The 19,552-nt window shown below is 37.1% G+C and overlaps 2 protein-coding genes and 1 long non-coding RNA gene across 5 annotated transcripts; 2 read left to right on the top strand and 1 right to left on the bottom strand.

Annotated features, from left to right (window-relative positions):
- Positions 1-6: 6 nt before the first annotated feature.
- On the bottom strand, positions 7-11,404 carry LOC141365785 (uncharacterized). Of its 3 annotated transcripts, none has more exons than XM_073870592.1 (19): positions 11,268-11,404; positions 10,343-10,451; positions 10,206-10,262; positions 9,869-9,913; positions 9,743-9,778; positions 9,595-9,666; positions 9,430-9,508; positions 9,234-9,304; positions 9,065-9,118; positions 8,926-8,982; positions 8,787-8,844; positions 8,668-8,705; positions 8,490-8,582; positions 7,580-7,654; positions 7,437-7,487; positions 895-990; positions 701-812; positions 501-603; positions 7-396 (listed from the first exon to the last, which is right to left on the bottom strand). In XM_073870592.1, exons 2-19 carry the CDS (start codon positions 10,432-10,434, stop codon positions 380-382), a joined length of 1,206 nt encoding a protein of 401 aa, XP_073726693.1. In that variant the 5' UTR covers positions 10,435-10,451; positions 11,268-11,404; the 3' UTR covers positions 7-379. The 3 variants fall into 3 exon arrangements, with proteins under 3 accessions (XP_073726693.1, XP_073726691.1, XP_073726692.1); XM_073870590.1 differs by lacking the exon at positions 11,268-11,404 and adding an exon at positions 10,593-10,727; XM_073870591.1 differs by lacking the exon at positions 11,268-11,404 and adding an exon at positions 10,593-10,725 and having other exon boundaries at positions 9,234-9,301; positions 9,427-9,508.
- LOC129443476 (uncharacterized) lies at positions 1,234-4,976 on the top strand. The gene is made up of 5 exons (XR_012370920.1): positions 1,234-1,436; positions 2,092-2,140; positions 2,225-2,357; positions 2,463-2,558; positions 3,856-4,976. It is a non-coding gene; the product is annotated as an uncharacterized lncRNA (long non-coding RNA).
- Positions 11,405-13,072: 1,668 nt separating the features above from the next.
- fbxl3b (F-box and leucine-rich repeat protein 3b) lies at positions 13,073-18,408 on the top strand. Its single transcript, XM_073870594.1, has 5 exons — positions 13,073-13,347; positions 16,005-16,365; positions 16,487-16,609; positions 16,695-16,866; positions 17,097-18,408. The coding sequence occupies exons 2-5, from the start codon at positions 16,006-16,008 to the stop codon at positions 17,735-17,737; spliced, it is 1,296 nt and encodes a 431-aa protein (XP_073726695.1). The 5' UTR covers positions 13,073-13,347; position 16,005; the 3' UTR covers positions 17,738-18,408.
- The last annotated feature ends 1,144 nt before the right edge of the window (positions 18,409-19,552 follow it).

A 19,552-nucleotide genomic window follows, 5' to 3' on the forward strand; every position in this document is an offset into this window, starting at 1 on the left:
TGACAACTCAGCTAAAATCATTGTATTGTGATTTACAGTTTTCTAAATAAAATCATCCTACGTGTTGTAAAGAACATTCTGTGATAATATCTTTAATATTGACTGAGTGAGATCAGGTCAAAGATGGAAGTCAATGATGCTCCTCATCTCATCATTAGATTGAGACTGAATGTGGTGGAAAGTGGAGAAGCTCAAAACGGTTTACACCTGAATCCATCTGTGATCTAAAACACATCTTAATATCAGGTGTGAATAACAGGGTCTGTAGACTGGATCCCATTTTAACCCTGTGTTGTATTCAGGTTTTCACTGATTGGATGAACGGTCACTTTCATTCTCTGAGGTGTCTCTGTGTCTCTCTCATTCATATATGGATTTCTTAAAGATACCATTGACCTGGAAAGAAATGGTAACAGAAATCAGTATGTATGATGAATGTTTTACAGGTTACGGTTAAAATGGTAAACACTGTGAAAACTCTGAAATTAATAAAAATTTACCCTTGACTTTATTGTAGCAGTTTGAGCAGTTCACTCGGTCCCTGTGAACCCAGAGAGACTTTCCAGCCTCCAGGTTCCCAAGATCTCTGTTACATACAGCACACTGACACAAACACAGCACAGAGATTAAATGTAAAAACTCTTTTGTCGATCATCTTTCCAGATTCAGAAGAGATGAGGAGGTCCTTCATGAGTTTTACCTTGAAGCAGGAGGTGTGACTGGAGATCTTTAGATCTTCTAAAATCATTCTTGCTGATCCATCAATGGGTTTACCACAAACTGAACAAATATTGCGGCTGCTAACAGAGTTTCTGTAGAGAAACATCCTTACAGTAAGGTGGCATAAATAGCATTAATAAGCTACAGTCAGTTATGAATAAATGAATCTCTGACCTGGTGGAGGTGAACTCTGAATATGTTGTTTTTGTTGGTGAATACAGTGTTTGTGATGAACTGGAATAGGGCTGATCATAGGACGTCATTTGTGTTCTGACAACAGAAACATACACACTCACTGTCCATACTGTCTCACTGTCCATACTGTCTCACTGTCCATACTGTCTCACTGTCCATACTGTCTCACTGTCCATACTGTCTCACTGTCCATACTGTCTCACTGTCCATACTGTCTCACTGCACTGTAAAATGTAATAGCTAAGCTTACTAAAAAGATTAAGTAAACTTAACTTATTTAATTAAGTTTGTTAACCTTACTTAGTTTAACTCAGTAATCCCAACTTTTTTCTATGCAAACTCAAGTCAACTTGATTAAACTTAACAGATTAATTTAGCTCAACTTAAAATTTCAAGTATTTTCAAAAAGGATGACTGCACAGTAGGTGGCAGTAATGCTCCCAAGGAGTAAGTGGTGGCTTAACTGAGTGGTTAACTGAAGAAGACGTCAACAGCACATGGTCAGATGAGAGCATGAGGAGGTAAGTTTGTGCTTATATATCATTTTTATTTTTTATTTGCTACGTTTTTATCGCAACATTACAATCACAGTTTGTAAACAGTAATATTTTGTCGGTAATAATAAAACTGATGCATGCTATTTGATCACAATTAGCAACTCAACAACTGCTAATCATGTATGTTTAAAGATAAACATTTTCGTTCAACAGACATAAGTAACTAATATGCAGAGGTAGATTGAGTACAAATGTAATTATATAAAAAGTTATAGTTAAAGTTAAGCCTTATAGTAATAACTGCTTGAGTAAAAGTAAAAGTATGCAATGGAAAAACTGCTTAATTAGTGAGTTTATAATTCGTGTTGGTGTGGTTTATAATAATAAACTAAATACTTAGAACTGCTTATAAAAGGTAAAATAGCACATTTAAAGTAGGTGCTTTCAAAATTGTTACTCAAGTCAATGTAATGCAGTAAGCATGTTTCTTCTACCCACCTCTGGAGAAAAAAACATTAATAATTTCATACCTTAAAATGCCAAGTTATGTTAAATAAGAGATGTGCTTTATAAAAAGTTTTAAGTTTATAGAGTGAATGCTAAAAATGTTGTTTTTACAATTGCTTTTTAGTATCTATCAATCAGTATACTATGTTAATTGTATATTATTATTATTTAGCAGGAGCTTGTTTCTTTGAAGAGAGCGCATACCCTTCATGGAAAGTCAGGTAATTAACACACATTTTATTTAGGGCATGTAAAAACGTTTTAAATCTTGATGTTGTTTCTTTTGTTATCCTTCTTTCATATAGTAACGTTACTGTGGAGTACAACCAAGTCGCAAGCAAAAACTTCAAGCAAGAATTGTTCTCATCCCTTGCTAAACACGGTTTTAGAAGATTTTGAATGAAAGAAAAGTTTAAAAGCTCTCTTCAGTATCTAATAGTAAGTATTTTTGTTTGTTTGTTTTAAATAGTTTAAGTCCATTTGCTAACTTTTATGTAATCTGTTCTGACTGTTGATCTCAATGTTTTATGTATTATTTGTCAGAACATCACTGATGTCACTGCTCGGTGGACGGTTGTTCTCCGTGGTCTTGCTATCCTTCTTGCGGGAGACACTACAGACTTCCTGAAAACAAACATGGTTAGTATTCTTCTCGTTTAATCAATATGAGATGTCCTAATTTTTGTGTTGGCATTTAATTAGCATTATTAAAGAAATAATGTGTAAATAGAAGATAATTAAAGGCACCAAGGCACATCCTTTTCTCCCACAATTCTATGCGTGAGCATGCTCAGGATTGGTCGAGCCTGGTTGAGTTCGATAAAATAAAATGGTGGGCAAGAAAGCAACTGAGCACACATTTAGTGTAAATAAAGTAATATTTTCACTTTTGGTTGCATTTCTAGCGAGAAATTTGTATTGTAGTTTTGAACTCTTTCCCCGCCATTGAGTTATTCCGTCAATTAAGAGAATCAATAACTTCTGATAAATGCTGTGAATAAATGAAAACATAATTTATTTGCCAGGTAAAGGTTTTATGCCAATTACATATCCAATCCAAAAATTATAAAGAAAGCAAAAAATCAAATATTTAAAGATCAATCTGAGATGTATACCTGACAGTAGCGAAATACATCAACATGACACTATGGGTTTTGGTTTATCGCATTATGAGTGAACAAAGCTTAAAACAGATGTTAACAGTGTATAAATCATTTTGAGCTGTCCACTTTCGACTACATTCAGATGTATTCAAAACAGTTTAGAACCGCTTAAACACGTTGTAACCCGTATGCTGGAAATAATTTTGACAGGTACAGTTTAATAATACACAAAATTAAATCAAATGTCTTTTAATAACATATAATGTTATAGTTACAAATGATTAAACCAAATAGTGTGTTTGTGACATTTGAACGTCTTGTCTTAAAACTGAAAATAAACAGGTTTTTCTGTATTTGTTAAAAATAAGCTAATAAAATAGTTCAAATAAATATTTAATGTTGCTTACCTTGAGTAAAATAGCCACATAATAAGTCGGATAATGCACACACAGCAGGTTGTTATCATGAAATAACCCCCTTCAGTTTGATACAAGACCCTCTGCTTGACACAGAGTCCCGATCACACTGTTGGGGATTATTTCTGCAAAAACAACCTGCTGCCTATACAATATACCTTACTTATAGAAGAGTTTTCTAACAGGATATTATTAATTAAATATGTTCCAAGGATGTTTTTGCACCACCAGGAAAGAAGCTTCTGCTGAAAGGTCCAAATTATTATTGGCAATTCCAACTGAAGCACTGTTACAAATTTATGTGTCACTTCAAAAACTAGTAACATCACCTTGAACAGTTTAAATTTTTAAATGACACATCCACTTTGCATTTGTATTATGAGAATGTAAATTAATATTGCGTTTCTATCTTATTAGGACTGTGATGGTGACCCACCTTAACTATCAATAGGAATTCTCAGTCTGGTGCCAGAGGACAGACACATTTCTCCACATGGTTTACAGCAATTATTTGGTAGGGTGTCACAGCCATGGATGGACTTGAGAAAGGATCACATGCCATGTGTTTAGTTTTTGGACTGATCGTTGTTTTAAATATGGAGTACCTCTTCACAGCTTATTTTGAGTTGATTCACAGGGTTTCTCTTTCCCTGGGGCCCAAATCACTAAAGTCAAAACTGCCATCACTACAAAACATACTAATGTGAAGTAGTGTGTTTTGTGTGAAACAAGTCCGTGTTACTGTAGATCTGTTGCATTTTGGGTTTTTTATTTTTTGTCAACCTGGATACAAGTTCCAGAAAAACTCAACTTTAATTGCTGCAAAACTTTGATGTTTTAGTTAAGCTGTATTTTGCGTGTTTCTGATGGCAGAAACAAGACTGTTACTGTAGGTCTGTTGATGCAATTTGTGATTTTTTATCAGTCACATGCCAACCTGGATACAAAACCAAAACTACAGTCACTAAAAAAAACTAGTTTTGAATTTGTTTGTCAAGGTGTGTTCATTGTGTTTGTAATAACAGAAACAAGACTGTCTTAGGTCTATTGTTGCATTTTGGGTATCCAGATTGATGGGTGACTGAACACTGTGTGTGTGTGTGTGCGCGTGCGTGCGTGCATGCGTGCGACAAAAATGTTTTACTTTGTACACTGTTAACATGTTTAAAATAAATGTTTTAACCTCATTTTGTTGCTTTTTGGCTTTACTCATTTTTGTTAGTTCAGCTTACTTACAAATGTAAGGCAATCAGTTTCCTTATATTTACAAGTAAAGTGAACAACAAAAAGAAGTTATCTCAACTAATGGTTTTAAGTAAAGAGTACTTAACTTTCCTTGATTCATAAGTTTAGTCTACTTGTACTGTTAAGTTTTGACAACTTAAAATCAATACTCTACCTTACTTGATGAATAAGTTTAGGCTACAAATAATATAAAGTTTTGCCAACTTAAAAGCAATACACTAACTTACTTAAAATTATGAGGCAATCAGTTTCCTCACTTTTTTAAGTAAACTCAACTTATTACATTTTACAGTGTGTCCATACTGTCTCACCGTACATACTGTCTCACTGTTGTAGCCTAAACTTATTCATCAAGTAAGGTAGAGTATTGATTTTAAGTTGTCAAAACTTAACAGTACAAGTAGACTAAACTTATGAATCAAGGAAAGTTAAGTACTCTTTACTTAAAACCATTAGTTGAGATAACTTCTTTTTGTTGTTCACTTTACTTGTAAATATAAGGAAACTGATTGCCTTACATTTGTAAGTAAGCTGAACTAACAAAAATGAGTAAAGCCAAAAAGCAACAAAATGAGGTTAAAACATTTATTTTAAACATGTTAACAGTGTACAAAGTAAAACATTTTTGTTCAGTGTCTCAGATGATGGAGTTGTTGAAGAATAACTGACATCAATGTGTGTGGGTATACAAACAATTATTACATATTTAAGCAATATCGCTCGAGTAGGAGTGTGATATAGCTCAGTATATAGAGCTATATCACACGACTCCGAGAGCGATATTGCTTTTATACAACAGTTCGACGGCACACGTTTGAAAAACGAAAACTAGAAAATAACAACGGAGTTATTTTAAAAGCCTCTTTGTTTGAGAACTACTTCTTCCGCCACGGATTTGAGGGCGGCCAGAATGACAGGTAAAACTTTCGGCTGCTTTGAAGCTCATAACAACTCAATGGACGGAAAAGCTGTTACTTTATATTACCGTATCGTGGTCACAAAGTGTAGTTTTAAGATTAGTTCAGTCGAGAATGTATATGTTTTATATTTAAATCTGCAGTCGATTAGTAAAGATAGCGCCTGTTTGAACATTTGCTTAGTGAGATTCGGTACGAATGAGAACCAAAGCATGAGCGGACGTCAGTGTTCACTCGCCCCGCTGACCACCGCCCTCTCTGGGCTACATTTCTGAAAGAGATACCCTGGCTCTCATGTTGGCCTTGTTTGTTTATGATCGTCAAAATGAGATCAAATTATCAGTATTTGGTGTCATGATCAAACTTGTACTTGTTTTTTTATTCATATTTAGTGTCTTTTGTGTTGTTATTGTTTTGGCGCGAGGTAAAAGTTAATAAAACTATACTTGTATTACGTTACTATTGCTTTCTCATTTATTCTTAACGCGATACGAGCACTCGATTATCATTATTAAACTTTGTTCTTGTCAGTACTATACAAAACGGTTTTTTATAAGTGTCAGAGAGATGTTTTTGCATGCTGCTTATAAATATACCAGTGGCGATATCTCATAACATGTTTTAATAGTCACGTCACGATAAGGTAAATGATCAATGTCCACATTTAAAAGCTGCGGGGCTTACCTGCAGTTCCACGGTGTTTTCGCGTTCTGATAAAAGATATAGCTCCAGAAAAAACGAGTGTTTATATTCCTCTTTCCAAGTGTTAATCGTCCACACGATGTGACAAGACATTTCTCCCATTAACTTTAACGTAACATACAAGAGCGCTGATCTTTGACTGATCAGACTGATTTATGAGCTAGTAAACTAATAAGACACACGGAGAGTGATTCAAACGGCGCGTCTGTGTTTTTCCATTCAGAGATGAGCCTGTTTAGGACCTCCATTCACTAGGTGGCGGAATAATACGAAAGGTGAAGCGGTTACAGTGCCGTTATCAGCACAATATCGTATAGCTCTTAGCCAATCAGATTCGAGAACCAGAAAGAACTGTTGTATAATTATGTGTATCAAACACCAGAATGAATATACTCACTGTCCATTCTGTCTCACTGTCAATACTATACATACTGTCTCACTGTCTATACTATCAATACTGTCTCATTGTCCATACTGTCTCACTTTCCAAGGTATTTACACTGTCTCACTGTCCATACTGTCTCATTGTCCATACTGCCTCAATGTCCATGCTGTTTCATTGTCCATACAATCCTTACTTTCTCACTGTCCATACTGTATTACTGTCCATACTATCTCACTGTCCATACTGTCTTACTGTCCATACTATCTCACTGTCCATACTGTCTCACTGTCCATATTATCTCACTGTCCATACTGTCTCACTGTCCAGACTATCTCACTCTCTATACTGTCTCATTGTCCATATTGTCTCATTGTCTATACTGTCCATACTATCTCACTGTCCATACTATCCATACTGTCTCACTGTCTATACTATCCATACTGTCTCACTGTCTATACTGTCAATACTGTTTTACTGTCCATACTGTCTTACTGTCCATACAATTCAATTCAATTTTATTTATATAGCGCTTTTCACAATACTTAATTGTTTAAAAGCAGCTTTACATTAATAGAAGCAGTAAAAGCACAGAAAACGACAGATAGCACAACATAATACACGATAGCATAAGCAGTCAAATTTGCTGCGGCTATGACTCGACATTATAAGCGAGCGTATTACTAATGTAACGTCTAGATCCATACTGTCTTTATCTATCAGTTGCATGACATAATCACTGTATGACTTACTGGTATACACTTCCAGATCGGCTCGGGGTTAAATTATCATCCATTGAAGCACTGACAAACAAAACATTTTAAATCTTTATCAATCATCTTGTAGAGTTAATATGAGTGTAACAGTGTTATTGTGTTGTTAGCTTTACAGTTACCTGGATCTTGTACTGCTGTAATATCGTGTGTTCAGTGTCTCAGATGATGGAGTTGTTGAAGAATAACTGACATCACTGTGTGTGGGTATACAAACAATTATTACATATTTATGTGTATCAAACACCACAATGAATATACTCACTGTCCATACTGTCTCACTGTCCATACGGTCTATACTGTCTCACCGTCCATACGGTCTATACTGTCTCACTGTCCATACTGTCTCACCATCCATAATATCCATACTGTCCATACTGTCTTACTGTCCATACTGTCCATACTGTCTTACTGTCCATACAATCCATACAGCCTCACTGTCCATACTGTCTCAATATCCATACTGTCTCAGTGTCCATACTGTCCATACTGTCTTACTGTCCATACTGTCTCACTGTCCATACTGTCTCACTGTCCATACTGTTTAACTGTCCATACTATCCATACAGCCTCACTGTCCATACTGTCTCACCATCCATAATATCCATACTGTCCATACTGTCTTACTGTCCATACTGTCTCACTGTCCATACTGTCTCAATAATTGTCAGTTGTATGACACAATCAATATGTCTTACCGGTATTGGGACGGTTGTGAGTACACACTTCCAGTTCGGCTCGGGATTAAATTCTCAGCCAGATCATCCAGTGAAGCACTGACAAACAAAACATTTTGAATCTTAATCAATCATGTTGTAAAGTAAATATGAGTGTAACAGTGTTATTGTGTTGTTAGCTTTACAGTTACCTGGATCTTTCACTGGTGTAATATCGTGTGTTCAGTGTCTCAGATGATGGAGTTGTTGAAGAATAACTGACATCAATGTGTGTGGGTATACAAACAATTATTACATATTTATGTGTGTCAAACACCAGAATGAATATTGTTTTATATGTTAAATCTGCTCAAACCTCAGCTTGAAGTTCTCTGTGATCTTCTCTGTAGGCTTTGTAGTTCGAGTCTCTTCCAGGATCAGTGAACTGGAGTTCGAGCTGGTGAAGCTCCTTCAGTTTAAAAGGCAAATCACAGAGATCATAAACACACACACACACACACACACACACACACACACACACTAAACGCACTCACTTTGTAGAAGATGTTATAGAGGAGTTGGGCGACACATTTTCATTCCTTAAAACAGAGATGAACAGAAGAATATGAGGAAGATGAACAGTGTCAGAGATCTGTATGGTGAATGATAATGATTCATTCCTGCTCGAGCTCTTAACAGGAGATGGGATCACAGGAGAACTTTTCACGCTACTGTAAAATAAATACATCAGTTGTCATGTCGAACATCACCAATCTCCTCTGAATTCATCTGAACATTATTTCATCTCTTACGTGCTAGAGGTGTTGGACGTGACTGATGACAGCGTTGATGGAGGTACACTGTTTACACTAACATACAATCAAAAACAATGTTTAACACTCCCACTCAACTGTGATTAAAGAAAGACAGCTCTGTGATTTGAAGACTTACGTAGCAGGTAACGGGGGGGCTGGGGGTGGTCCAACACTGGAGGTTTTATCTGTTCTATTACAAATGAATACAAAACTAATCAACAGCCAAACAAACTGTATGTGATCAATATTCAAGCAATTGGAGGACATTTAGTGAGATATTACACATTTGATTTGTTTTCACTGACCTGCTGATGGTTTGAGACACTGTGACCTCTGGATTCTTCTCACCAAATGATCTTTTGACGGGACTAACCGTGTTAAACACAAATTAAACCTCTCAACCACACAGAGACAGCAGAGATTGATTTACATCAATGTTTGACATATGCTTGAAATACAAAGTCGCCAGCAAACATTACTTTCACTTTTCTGCACCTACAAGTTATTGTTTGTGTTTGCTCCTGAAAAAACACGAGCTGTAAAACTTGACGTGTTAGGCGAAGTCTTGAGCACTGAATTCCTGAAACCAAACACATTACTCATTTATTGTGTCAGTCATCTGAACGCTTTAATATTTCATCTGAATCTTCTGTATGCTGATCTCACTTGGCAGGAACAGGGGGTTTGGTGGGTGACGTGGGTGTGGTCACAGAAGTTTTAGTGTAAGTTGTGGTGATGCTACAAGAGAACAGAAAATCAAACATCTTGAATGCATTTAGGAAATGAATTGAAAGCCAGCTGCATGGAAACCAACCTGCTTTTATTGCTCACTTCCTGACTGTCACCAAATCTGCCAAGAGATCATAAAGAATAATATTGATAATTTATCTAAAAGTTGAACATACGTTGATGATATATCAGCTGAAAGATTAGAGATCACCTTTTGATAACTGAGCTGACGGAGGTCCCAGATTTCACCGGGGGACTGAAGGTTATAGACATACAAGAGATGATTACAACCCAGAACACAGTCTGATATGACAGAAATCTTTTTTAAATGATTAATTTCTGTGAGATGAAACTCGTCATGAGCAATTCAAGCCAATGATGCTGTAGAGCTGAGAACAGCTAGAATATAGATTTACTAAAATACATAAATATTGCTGTGACTTTTTAAAATGTTATGTCATGACTTTATGGCTCCTTCTTTGAAAAGCTCTCATATTTCTAAGTGAAAGGAAAAATTTCCAAGTTCCACGAATAGGAAGCTGTCTTACCTGTCGACATCGTCTCCAGATTGTAGCCGTCCCAGGACAGATTTACCAAAGTTTGGATCGTAACTACAAAAGCAATATGGTCAATATTTTACGACTGCTTATTTGCTCATATCATTTCAATCTGATGTGTGTTTGTGTCGTAATCGACTGGTTCATCCTCTTCTACATCTCGTCTGATCCAGCTGTTATCTTTTAACTTAGTTCTCCTTTTGCCGCCATCGGTCATCATCTTGCTTGGACTTAAACCTGTAAACACATCTGTGTATGAGTCACGTGAAACCATCAAAATATCTCGTCTGTCTTAAAAACAGACCACATAATACAATTTCTTAAGTTTCTTTAGCTTTGAGATGAAAGAGATGACATTTACAGACTATACTCTCTCACCAGACAGATGTTCTGTGATCAGCATAAAACACTTTATTATTCATTCTTATCAGTGCTCTGTTTTTAAACATCACTGTGCTCCACATGCACTGTTGTGTGTTTGCGGGTGCATGACAGTGATGCATACAATTGTGCTGCAGGCGTGTTAACATGCATATTTGCGGCATGTGTCCTGGTGTTCATACTTGGTAACTTTTGCCGGTTCTCTGGGTGTGACCTGAAGTTAACCGTCCTGATTAACCAGCAGACACCCCTTCGAAAACTCAAAACAATTACTACACACCCTGATGATTGCCAGTTTCTCATTGCACCCATTCTGTCTATTCATCTGCTGTTTCACCTGTCACTCATTCACAGAACAATCCCAAAATGAATCGAGAGGTATTTAGGTAACAACTCCATCTAGGTAACTACTTTCTTTTCTTATCTCACAATTCTTAAGTTTTTGCTGAATCTGAAGTTACATGATCATGACTCACTAGCACAAAATAGTGTTCATTTTGACGCGTGAGATTAATTCATTATTTCATTTATTCATTATACACAAACATTCTCTGTCAACAATGTCCAATACATCTCACATGAGTAATAAAGAAAGAGAAATAAAACACACTTATAAAATACTCAAAACATACTCAGAATATACAGTTAAGATGGTAATGGAAGTGAACTCACCTGTGTTTGACAGGAGCTGCGGTCTGTGTGTGTGTCTGTGTGTGTGTATTTCTGTGTGTTGTGTGTCTGTGTGATGTTGATCTTGTTCTGCTGTCACACCCTCTGTTCTAATCTTTTAACCAATGAAGGGTTTTCACTCTCACACCTTCAATACACACACACACACACACACACACACACACACACACACACACACACACACACACACACACACACACACACACACACACACACACACACACACACACACACACACACACACACACACACACACACACACACACACACACACACAGTAAACCTGAAGGGTGAGTTACTGCTGCAAACATCAAACAGACATTTTCTCTCGTATTAAGAGTCAAGTTCAGATGGTTAAAAAATGAACTTTTACTTTATTCTCTGAACTTTAAAAACATACTTTTCATTTGGCATCGGCTGTTACATTCTGTAATTGAATAATTGTAAAATGTTTAAATCAAACATTTTTATATATGTTATTGTTATTACATAGATAGTATTGTAATAAAATATATTAAATCTTTTCCACTATGGACAAATAACCTCTACCCCAACTCTTAAAGAAGCCCACATTCTTGATGAGTTATATAAAATAGAAAGAGAGACAAAGAGAGAGAGAGATTATATCATATTTAATAATTATTATATTTAATAATATTTTATTCTTGTGTGAGGTGAGAGAAAGTAAATGCCGCAGGTCCAGACGTGTTTTTGTTGAAGCAGGTGTGTAAATCAGACAAACCTGTCTCACATTCCTCTTCTCTCTCTCTCTCTCTCTCTCTCTCTGTCTCTCTCTCTCTCTCTTTCTCTCTCTCTCTCTCGGGCTGTCTGTGGTTGAAGGATGTTCCTGTCTCTCTCTCTCTCTCTCTGTCTCTCTCTCTCTCTCTCTTTCTCTCTCTCTCTCTCTTTCTCTCTCTCTCTGTCAGATGAATCTGTATCTGATGATGATTGAATGGACACCATTAGACACTGATAAAGAGACACTGAGACACACTGGCGATATAAAAGTCTTACAAAAGCCACCATTTATCTCTTTCATCATGATGACGACACGTTCACTGAAAAAGGTGTAAACAGATATTTAGGATATTTAGGATTAAGGAGCATTAATGCATTTACAGTGCGACCTAGTCGGCTGTTAAGGACAAGGTTGATTCAACGTTGAACAAACAACTGAAATTATTTCAACCAAATTTCAACATTGATTTTTAAGCGTTTTATTAACCTTTATTAACTGTTGTATTAATGTTGTTTCAACGTTGAAACAAGAACTGACATTATTTCAACATTATTTCATCATTAAAGGTCGTTCATATGCCTGCATGGGAGAGTCTACACGCGAGGTGGATTGTGGGATTGTCGGAGGGCTGTACTGAAATTGATTTGATTGGATAATTTGATCACTGTAAAATTATTGTTGATTTAACTCATGCTACAACTAAAATATAGTTGAAAAATGTCAACTTCATTTTATAACAACTTATCTCAACAACTCTCTAGTCAAGATAAACAATAGTGAGTTAACAAAATTTAAGGCAGCAAAGATTTTTTTACAGTGTATGAACATTTACAGTATTATCACACCATAATATCATTACAGGGTAAAACTATTATTTTATTATATATGTGCAAACATAATGATTTATAATCAATTGTTTTGCAGGTTATGTCAAAATAAATGTGTGATATTGTGAGTGATTGTGGTGATGTGTAGTTTTTCTAACTTGGTTTGGATAGTTTGCCTTCTACTGGCAGCGCGTGAAAACTACAAGCCTTCGATCTTACCCACAATGCACCGCTCGCGCCTAACCGCGACCCTATGATCGCGACACACTCGCCATTTTTCGCAACTTAACTGGGTCACGAGACACTGGAAGCGAATCTTCACTAAATCAACCGATCTCATTTGATCTGCTGGATCTCCCGCTGATCCGTAGCGTCGATCGAGAGCCAATGGTCGTGTCAGGCAGTGCCGCTCAAATGAAGTGTTCACGCGCGGGCCCGGGCTGATGCGTCACTGAACCACTAACCGAACCGAAACCACCAACACAACGACACAGAGGTACACAAACACAACGCGATCGAAACACACGTCTAACTTTTCAGTATCACTTCTGTGGGTTTAGTTGTGTTGTGTTTACTGCGCTGTTTAGAGACTCGTTTGTTTATGTAAACATCCTGTTAATAAATCATTCTCCTTACAATGACACTTGTGTTATTATTGCACGATACAGGATTGTGTATCCTTATAACAGCAAAATCTGTTGTGTGTTCTAATGATAGTATTAAACACACGAGTCATATGAGTACACGTGAATAATGTTAGTAAATCATTTTCAATTTTATTATCGTGTGAATTGGTTTCAGCAGTAACAACATAAACAAACTGCTTTCGTGGAACAAACGTAACTTCCGGTAAACTCAACAGAATCAATAACAACATTTAGTCATTTAATAGTAGTTTATTTCTGATAATAAGCTAAATAACAAGTAGATTACCTTAGTTCCAATTAGGGGTGACCCCGAATAGTCGAAGATTCGATGCATCGATAGGAGAAGCCTGATTCGACTACCAATCTCACAATCGAATCGTCGCAGATGTGTTATGAAATGAGGATCATTTAATTTTGGCCGTATATGGGTGCACACATTATCTGATTTCACATATAACAGCTTTCTCCCAATATATTAATATACAGCATATTATGATAATGCTGCAAATAATATGTGCAGTAACAGCTTTCAATAAATATTTTTAAAATGCCTTAATAAATCCAACATCCCCTGTGACCGGGCTACACGGAGGTTTCTTCGTTAGTAAACCATTGCCTTTTTGTTTCTACATTTAAAAGACAAAGCTGGCAATTATATTATGGCTATACTTTCTATTCTTTAAATAATTTATTTTATTTTATTTATAAATCACTCTGGGTTATATGATTTATCTATTTGGCTTGTGTTTTGTTTCTGTGCTCTTGAGGCACTTTGTATATTTATTCTGCACTTTGTTACTTCTGACCTTATTTTATTTAAAAAATGTATCTATTATAAACGTAAATTCTGATCTAATTTAAGTCTGTAAATTTTGGATAGCTTTTCGTTGTATCAATGTTGCGCTATTGCGTGCTGGCCATGCTTGCGCATGTAATTTAGCCGAACGGGCTAGGTGATCTGCGTCTTATATTTAGGAGTTCATCAAATTAAACATTAAAAAACGGATGTTTTTCGACGGGTATAAGTTTTTAAAATGTATTTATCATACATTTTGGTTATCTTGTCAAAAGTTAAACTACAAAACAGGTAAGCCGGTTTTTAAAATTTCGGTGATGAAACGGAAACTATCTGCACCGAACCTATTTCTGCCTGACACGAATGTCTTTCTTGTGATTTAATATTATGGTTGGTGTTCACTTTAAATGATAGCAAAGAGATTCCTGAAATAAATAATATCATCCGGTCTTTCTGTATCTAAAGTGAATACAGAGATGATCAAAGTCAGAGCAAGCAAGCAGGTATTTCTGTGCTAAATAATAACGCGTAGTGTCTATAAAATCATTCATTTCAGTGTTTTTCTTGTTATAAATTTACGTTTAATGAATTGTAAATAAAGATTCGTTTTTATCATTTACAGTCACAATCACAAATTATTTGTCATTTCTCATTTGTCGGGTTTTTTTTGGTCATGACTGCTTTGACGCACTATATCTCCAAATTAAATAAAAACACTTAATTGTAGCCGGGGTTTCCAAGGCAGAATCACCTTTGTTATTTTTTTTTTAGGTTTAGTTATCAAAATGTATTTTTGTGTGATGTTCTGTAGATCGTGGCTTTAAAATGTTATGAGAAATAAATAAACAAATGTTGCCTTACATAATTTACCTTAAAAAAATAAATATATAAATGCATCGTCAGTTTTGTCTTCGTTCATCATTTGAAAGACAGTTTTGGTCACTTTAACAGAAAGTTGTTTATGTGTGCTGCTTGTGAAAGAAAATAAAAGTTACCAATTTGTACCTGGTCTGGCCCCCTCCCAACCCATGCAGACAAACATAGATATGATTCGACTATCGGTCGACTATGGAAAGATTCGACAATTCTGATTCGAATATGTAAATCCTTAGTCGAGGACACCCCTAGTTCCAATCATAGCTGAAGCGTATAAAAAACTACACCGAGGTAACTAAATGTGTCTTATATAATCTATACAATCTTAACTAGAGATCAGCTGCCAAACCTCCCCTCACATAGCGCTGATAAATGATCGCTGTCTCCCCTCGTCTTTAGGAATCCAAAACATTTATAATTTTCTATGAAGTATGTGTTCAGTCTAACTACCAGCCAGACCATTAAACAAACAAGAGATCTGAAGTTAAGTTAGGGTTAGCGTCCAGATGCATAACCACGACAACGCGCTTGTGTCCGATAAAACCGTCTAGAGCAGCAGGGGTTTGATTCTTGATATAGGAGTGTTGTGTAAGATTATAACATTATTTTGTGGTGTTCATGTGCCGCAATTATAAATCCATGATAAATAAATTGCTGTTAGTTTGGGACGTGATGAACAGAATAATTAGTGTTATGTTTCATTTGAATAGTGTAACGAAATCAACAAATTAAACTGGAAAACAAAAAGCAAGAAAAGCAGTTAGTGTCGCTCATCGCAAAAATCTCACTTCATTTACACAATTAACCGCTTGTGTCAATCATTCTCTTCCTCAGAATGAAACGAGGTGAAAAAAGAGGGGATAGCCTGAAGAAGGGGGGTGGATGCACACCGGGTCCTGGGGTCCGCAAGAGGCTCCGGCGAGAGGAGTCAGAGGAGGACGGGATGGTGGACTGGAGTCTGCTGCCGCAGGAAATCTTACTGCACATCTTTCAGTATCTGTCCCTGCTGGATCGAGCCTTCGCCTCACAGGTGTGCAGAAGCTGGAATCAGGCCTTTCATATGCCCGAACTCTGGAGGTGCTTCGAGTTTGAGCTCAATCAGCCTGCCAGCTCGTACCTGAAAGCCACTCATCCGGACCTCATTAAACAGATCATCCAACGTCACTCCAATCACCTGCAGTTCGTCAGCTTTAAGGTGAGAAAAACTGGGATCATTACACCCACAGTATATCAAAGACATCTCACGAACGAATGAATCCACAGCAGCTTGTCTGCTAAACTTCAACATGGTTGCATTAGGTGTTGTGTGTTTTCAGGTGGACAGCAGTACTGAATCTGCAGAAGCAGCGTGTGATATCCTCTCTCAGTTGGTCAATTGTTCTCTGAAGACCCTTGGACTCATCTCCACCGCTCGACCCAGCTTCATGGATCTGCCCAAAGTAAGTCACACGTTCTCCTTTCACAGCTCGAGGTCAGCGTCGCTAGTTTACTTCAGATTCTGTCTTCTCTCTCTCTTTTCCTCAGTCTCATTTCATCTCGGCGTTGACGGTCGTATTTGTGAACTCAAAATCTTTGTCGTCGCTGAAGATTGACGACACGCCGGTGGACGATCCGTCGCTCAAAGTGTTGGTGGCCAATAACAGCGACACGCTGAAGCTGTTGAAAATGAGCAGCTGTCCGCACGTGTCCCCTGCAGGTAATGCTCGTTTGCATATATGTGTGCTTTCCATAAGAGATATTATTGATGTTGATTATGAGCAAACATATGAAAATGCAATGAGTCTTGAGTTAACAGCTGTTGGGTCAGTGATGAGAAAGTTTAGCATCATTACGCTTGCAAATGTTTGACCACCATAGGCTGCCAGTGACCGATCGTGTTTGATAACGGCTGCAGTTAAACTGACTCGTGTCGTTTCGTTTGCTTAGGGATCCTCTGCGTGGCGGATCAGTGTCACGGTTTACGCGAGCTGGCGCTCAACTACCACCTGCTGAGCGACGAGCTGCTGTTGGCGCTGTCGTCCGAGCGGCACGTCCACCTGGAGCACCTGCGCATCGACGTGGTGAGCGAGAACCCGGGCCAGCACTTCCACACCATCAAGAAGAGCAGCTGGGATGCAATGGTGCGCCACTCGCCCAAATTTAACCTGGTCATGTACTTCTTCTTGTACGAGGACGAGTTCGGGCCCTTCTTCCGCGACGAGGTCCCCGTCACGCACCTGTACTTTGGCCGCTCGGTCAGCAAGGAGGTTTTGGGTCGCGTGGGTTTGACTTGTCCGCGGCTGGTGGAGCTGGTGGTTTGCGCGAACGGCCTCCGTCCTCTCGACGAGGAGCTCATCCGGATCGCCGAGCGCTGCCAACACCTCTCGGCCATCGGACTGGGCGAGTGCGAGGTGTCGTGCAGTGCGTTCGTGGAGTTCGTGAAGATGTGCGGCGGCCGCCTCTCGCAGCTGTCCATCATGGAGGAGGTTCTGGTGCCCGATAATAAGTACGGGCCAGACGACATCCACTGGGAGGTGTCCAAGCATTTGGGTCGGGTCTGGTTCCCTGACATGATGCCCACGTGGTAGACCGATGACTTTTTTTCTCCTGATTGTCAGGAATATTTAAATATCACAGACTTTCATTGCTGACAGATGGCTTTGGTTTATATATTTTGATGATTGTTATCATACACAGTCATGTACAGAAACAGAGCCCATCATATCTGATCTGTATGTACAAGCGGCTCTCGTAAGTAAGGCCTATGATTTGACTTTGTTGTTAGGAAGCAATATATATTTATATATTTGTATTCAATGATTTCCTCCCTGCACTTTACATAGAATGTGTTTCAGAAATGTACATAGTACAAAAGATGGTCAGTTGTGTCAATATTTCTCCTGTTTATTGTTGTTATTAATGTAATTATTATTATTATTTTCATTTGCATTAAATGCATACGGATATAAACATTGGAGAATAATTGTTTTATTTCCGGCACTTCTAAGTTTTTGTTCAATGATCTTTTTATAAAGATGGCTATGTAGATATTTTATTCATTAAAAAGACAACGTTTTCCAGTGTTTTGGCAGTATTTCTCTTTTTGAAGTACACTTTTGTGAATGTAGTAACTCTTGTTCTAAATGGTTTTGTGGACACTACAAGGACATGATGTTAACAAAATTCTTGTCTAGAGAAATCTGTAATGTTTGCATAATATGAGTAACTAGCAAACATAAATGAGATGAATATTGTAGAAGGTGTGATGTATAATTATTGAACAAATCAATGATCTGTGTACTGAAGCATCTGCTGTGCAGCCGTTTGTGTGAATGTTCTGGGTAATGTGTCATCTTTTCCTCTGTAAGTCCTCTTATGTCCCTGCAGCTGTGTGGAGACTGTGATGAGTGACTGTGTAGTCTTTAAAACATTATAATTATTATAGGAACAATTAGCCATTAATATACTGCACTACACTGATAGTCATGTTGTGTCTCTGTGTGAAGTAAATGATTTTCTATGTGTATTTCTTCTCTGTGAAGTTGTCAGGAAGGGCTAACACACACACTACACAAACACACACACACCAAACCATCACTTTCTGTTTGTGTTGTCATAGTAACCGCATCTCTGTGGCTCAACCTAGTGGCTCCACTCATCATTACACAGAACTTTAGTGCAGTTGTGTTTATTTCAACCACTTCATATTCTTTATAAAAATATAAAAATCTTCAAATAAAAGTGGCTCTGCTTATATAATATTACAAATTTCTTATGAAGACAAAATATATTTGATGCCTGTAAAGTTTTTCTCTAGTTATTTAGTCAGAATACATGGTTACTTTTGTTCAGCTACTTGATTTACTTTTGTTTGAACATTTTTGTATTTACCAGCAGGCAAACCTTAGTTTTCATCATGACCAGCATGATGTCTGAAAGATTGTCATGACTTCATAAGCATAAATAAATATTTCACACCTGTAACAGAAATTAAGATAAACGGTAAAAGAGCTTCATCATAATATTGAAATAAGCAGATATATTTAAACTCACCAGATCCTCTTTCTTCTTTACACTTAACTGTGATCACTGTGCGCGTGTGTGTGGCCATTTAAATAAAATTTTACTTTAGAATGTCTTCTATCAGTATAATGAATTATTATGTATAAAATGTGATTTATAGATAGACACCAAACCTATTTATAGAAAGTTACATTTTAGGAAAAACTATACCATCCGATGTTTATAATTAAGAGTATTTATAAAGTATCAACTTAAATGAGTTTTATTGTATCAAATGTATTTGCTTTTGTGTCTGATAAATGAATAAATGTAAAAGTATTTGTAAAGGTAAATTATTAAAAATCTGACAGACCAAATATTTTTATCTACTTTGATCCTTT

Source organism: Misgurnus anguillicaudatus, chromosome 8, assembly GCF_027580225.2.
Source record: "Misgurnus anguillicaudatus chromosome 8, ASM2758022v2, whole genome shotgun sequence".
Lineage (NCBI taxonomy): Eukaryota > Metazoa > Chordata > Actinopteri > Cypriniformes > Cobitidae > Misgurnus > Misgurnus anguillicaudatus.

Excerpts from the sequence above, each read along its gene's own strand:
- LOC141365785 (XM_073870590.1), bottom strand. The coding sequence starts at position 10,617 with ATGCTGATCACAGAACATCTGTCTG. Across the intron at positions 8,983-9,064 it reads GCCCCCCCGTTACCTGCTAC|TGTAAACAGTGTACCTCCAT; the intron begins GTAAGTCTTCAA and ends ATTGTATGTTAG. Across the intron at positions 991-7,436 it reads CGATCTGGAAGTGTATACCA|AACACAAATGACGTCCTATG; the intron begins GTAAGTCATACA and ends TTCTGTTGTCAG.
- fbxl3b (XM_073870594.1), top strand. The coding sequence starts at position 16,006 with ATGAAACGAGGTGAAAAAAGAGGGGATAGCCTGAAGAAGGGGGGTGGA. Across the intron at positions 16,366-16,486 it reads TGCAGTTCGTCAGCTTTAAG|GTGGACAGCAGTACTGAATC; the intron begins GTGAGAAAAACT and ends GTGTGTTTTCAG. Across the intron at positions 16,610-16,694 it reads GCTTCATGGATCTGCCCAAA|TCTCATTTCATCTCGGCGTT; the intron begins GTAAGTCACACG and ends TCTTTTCCTCAG.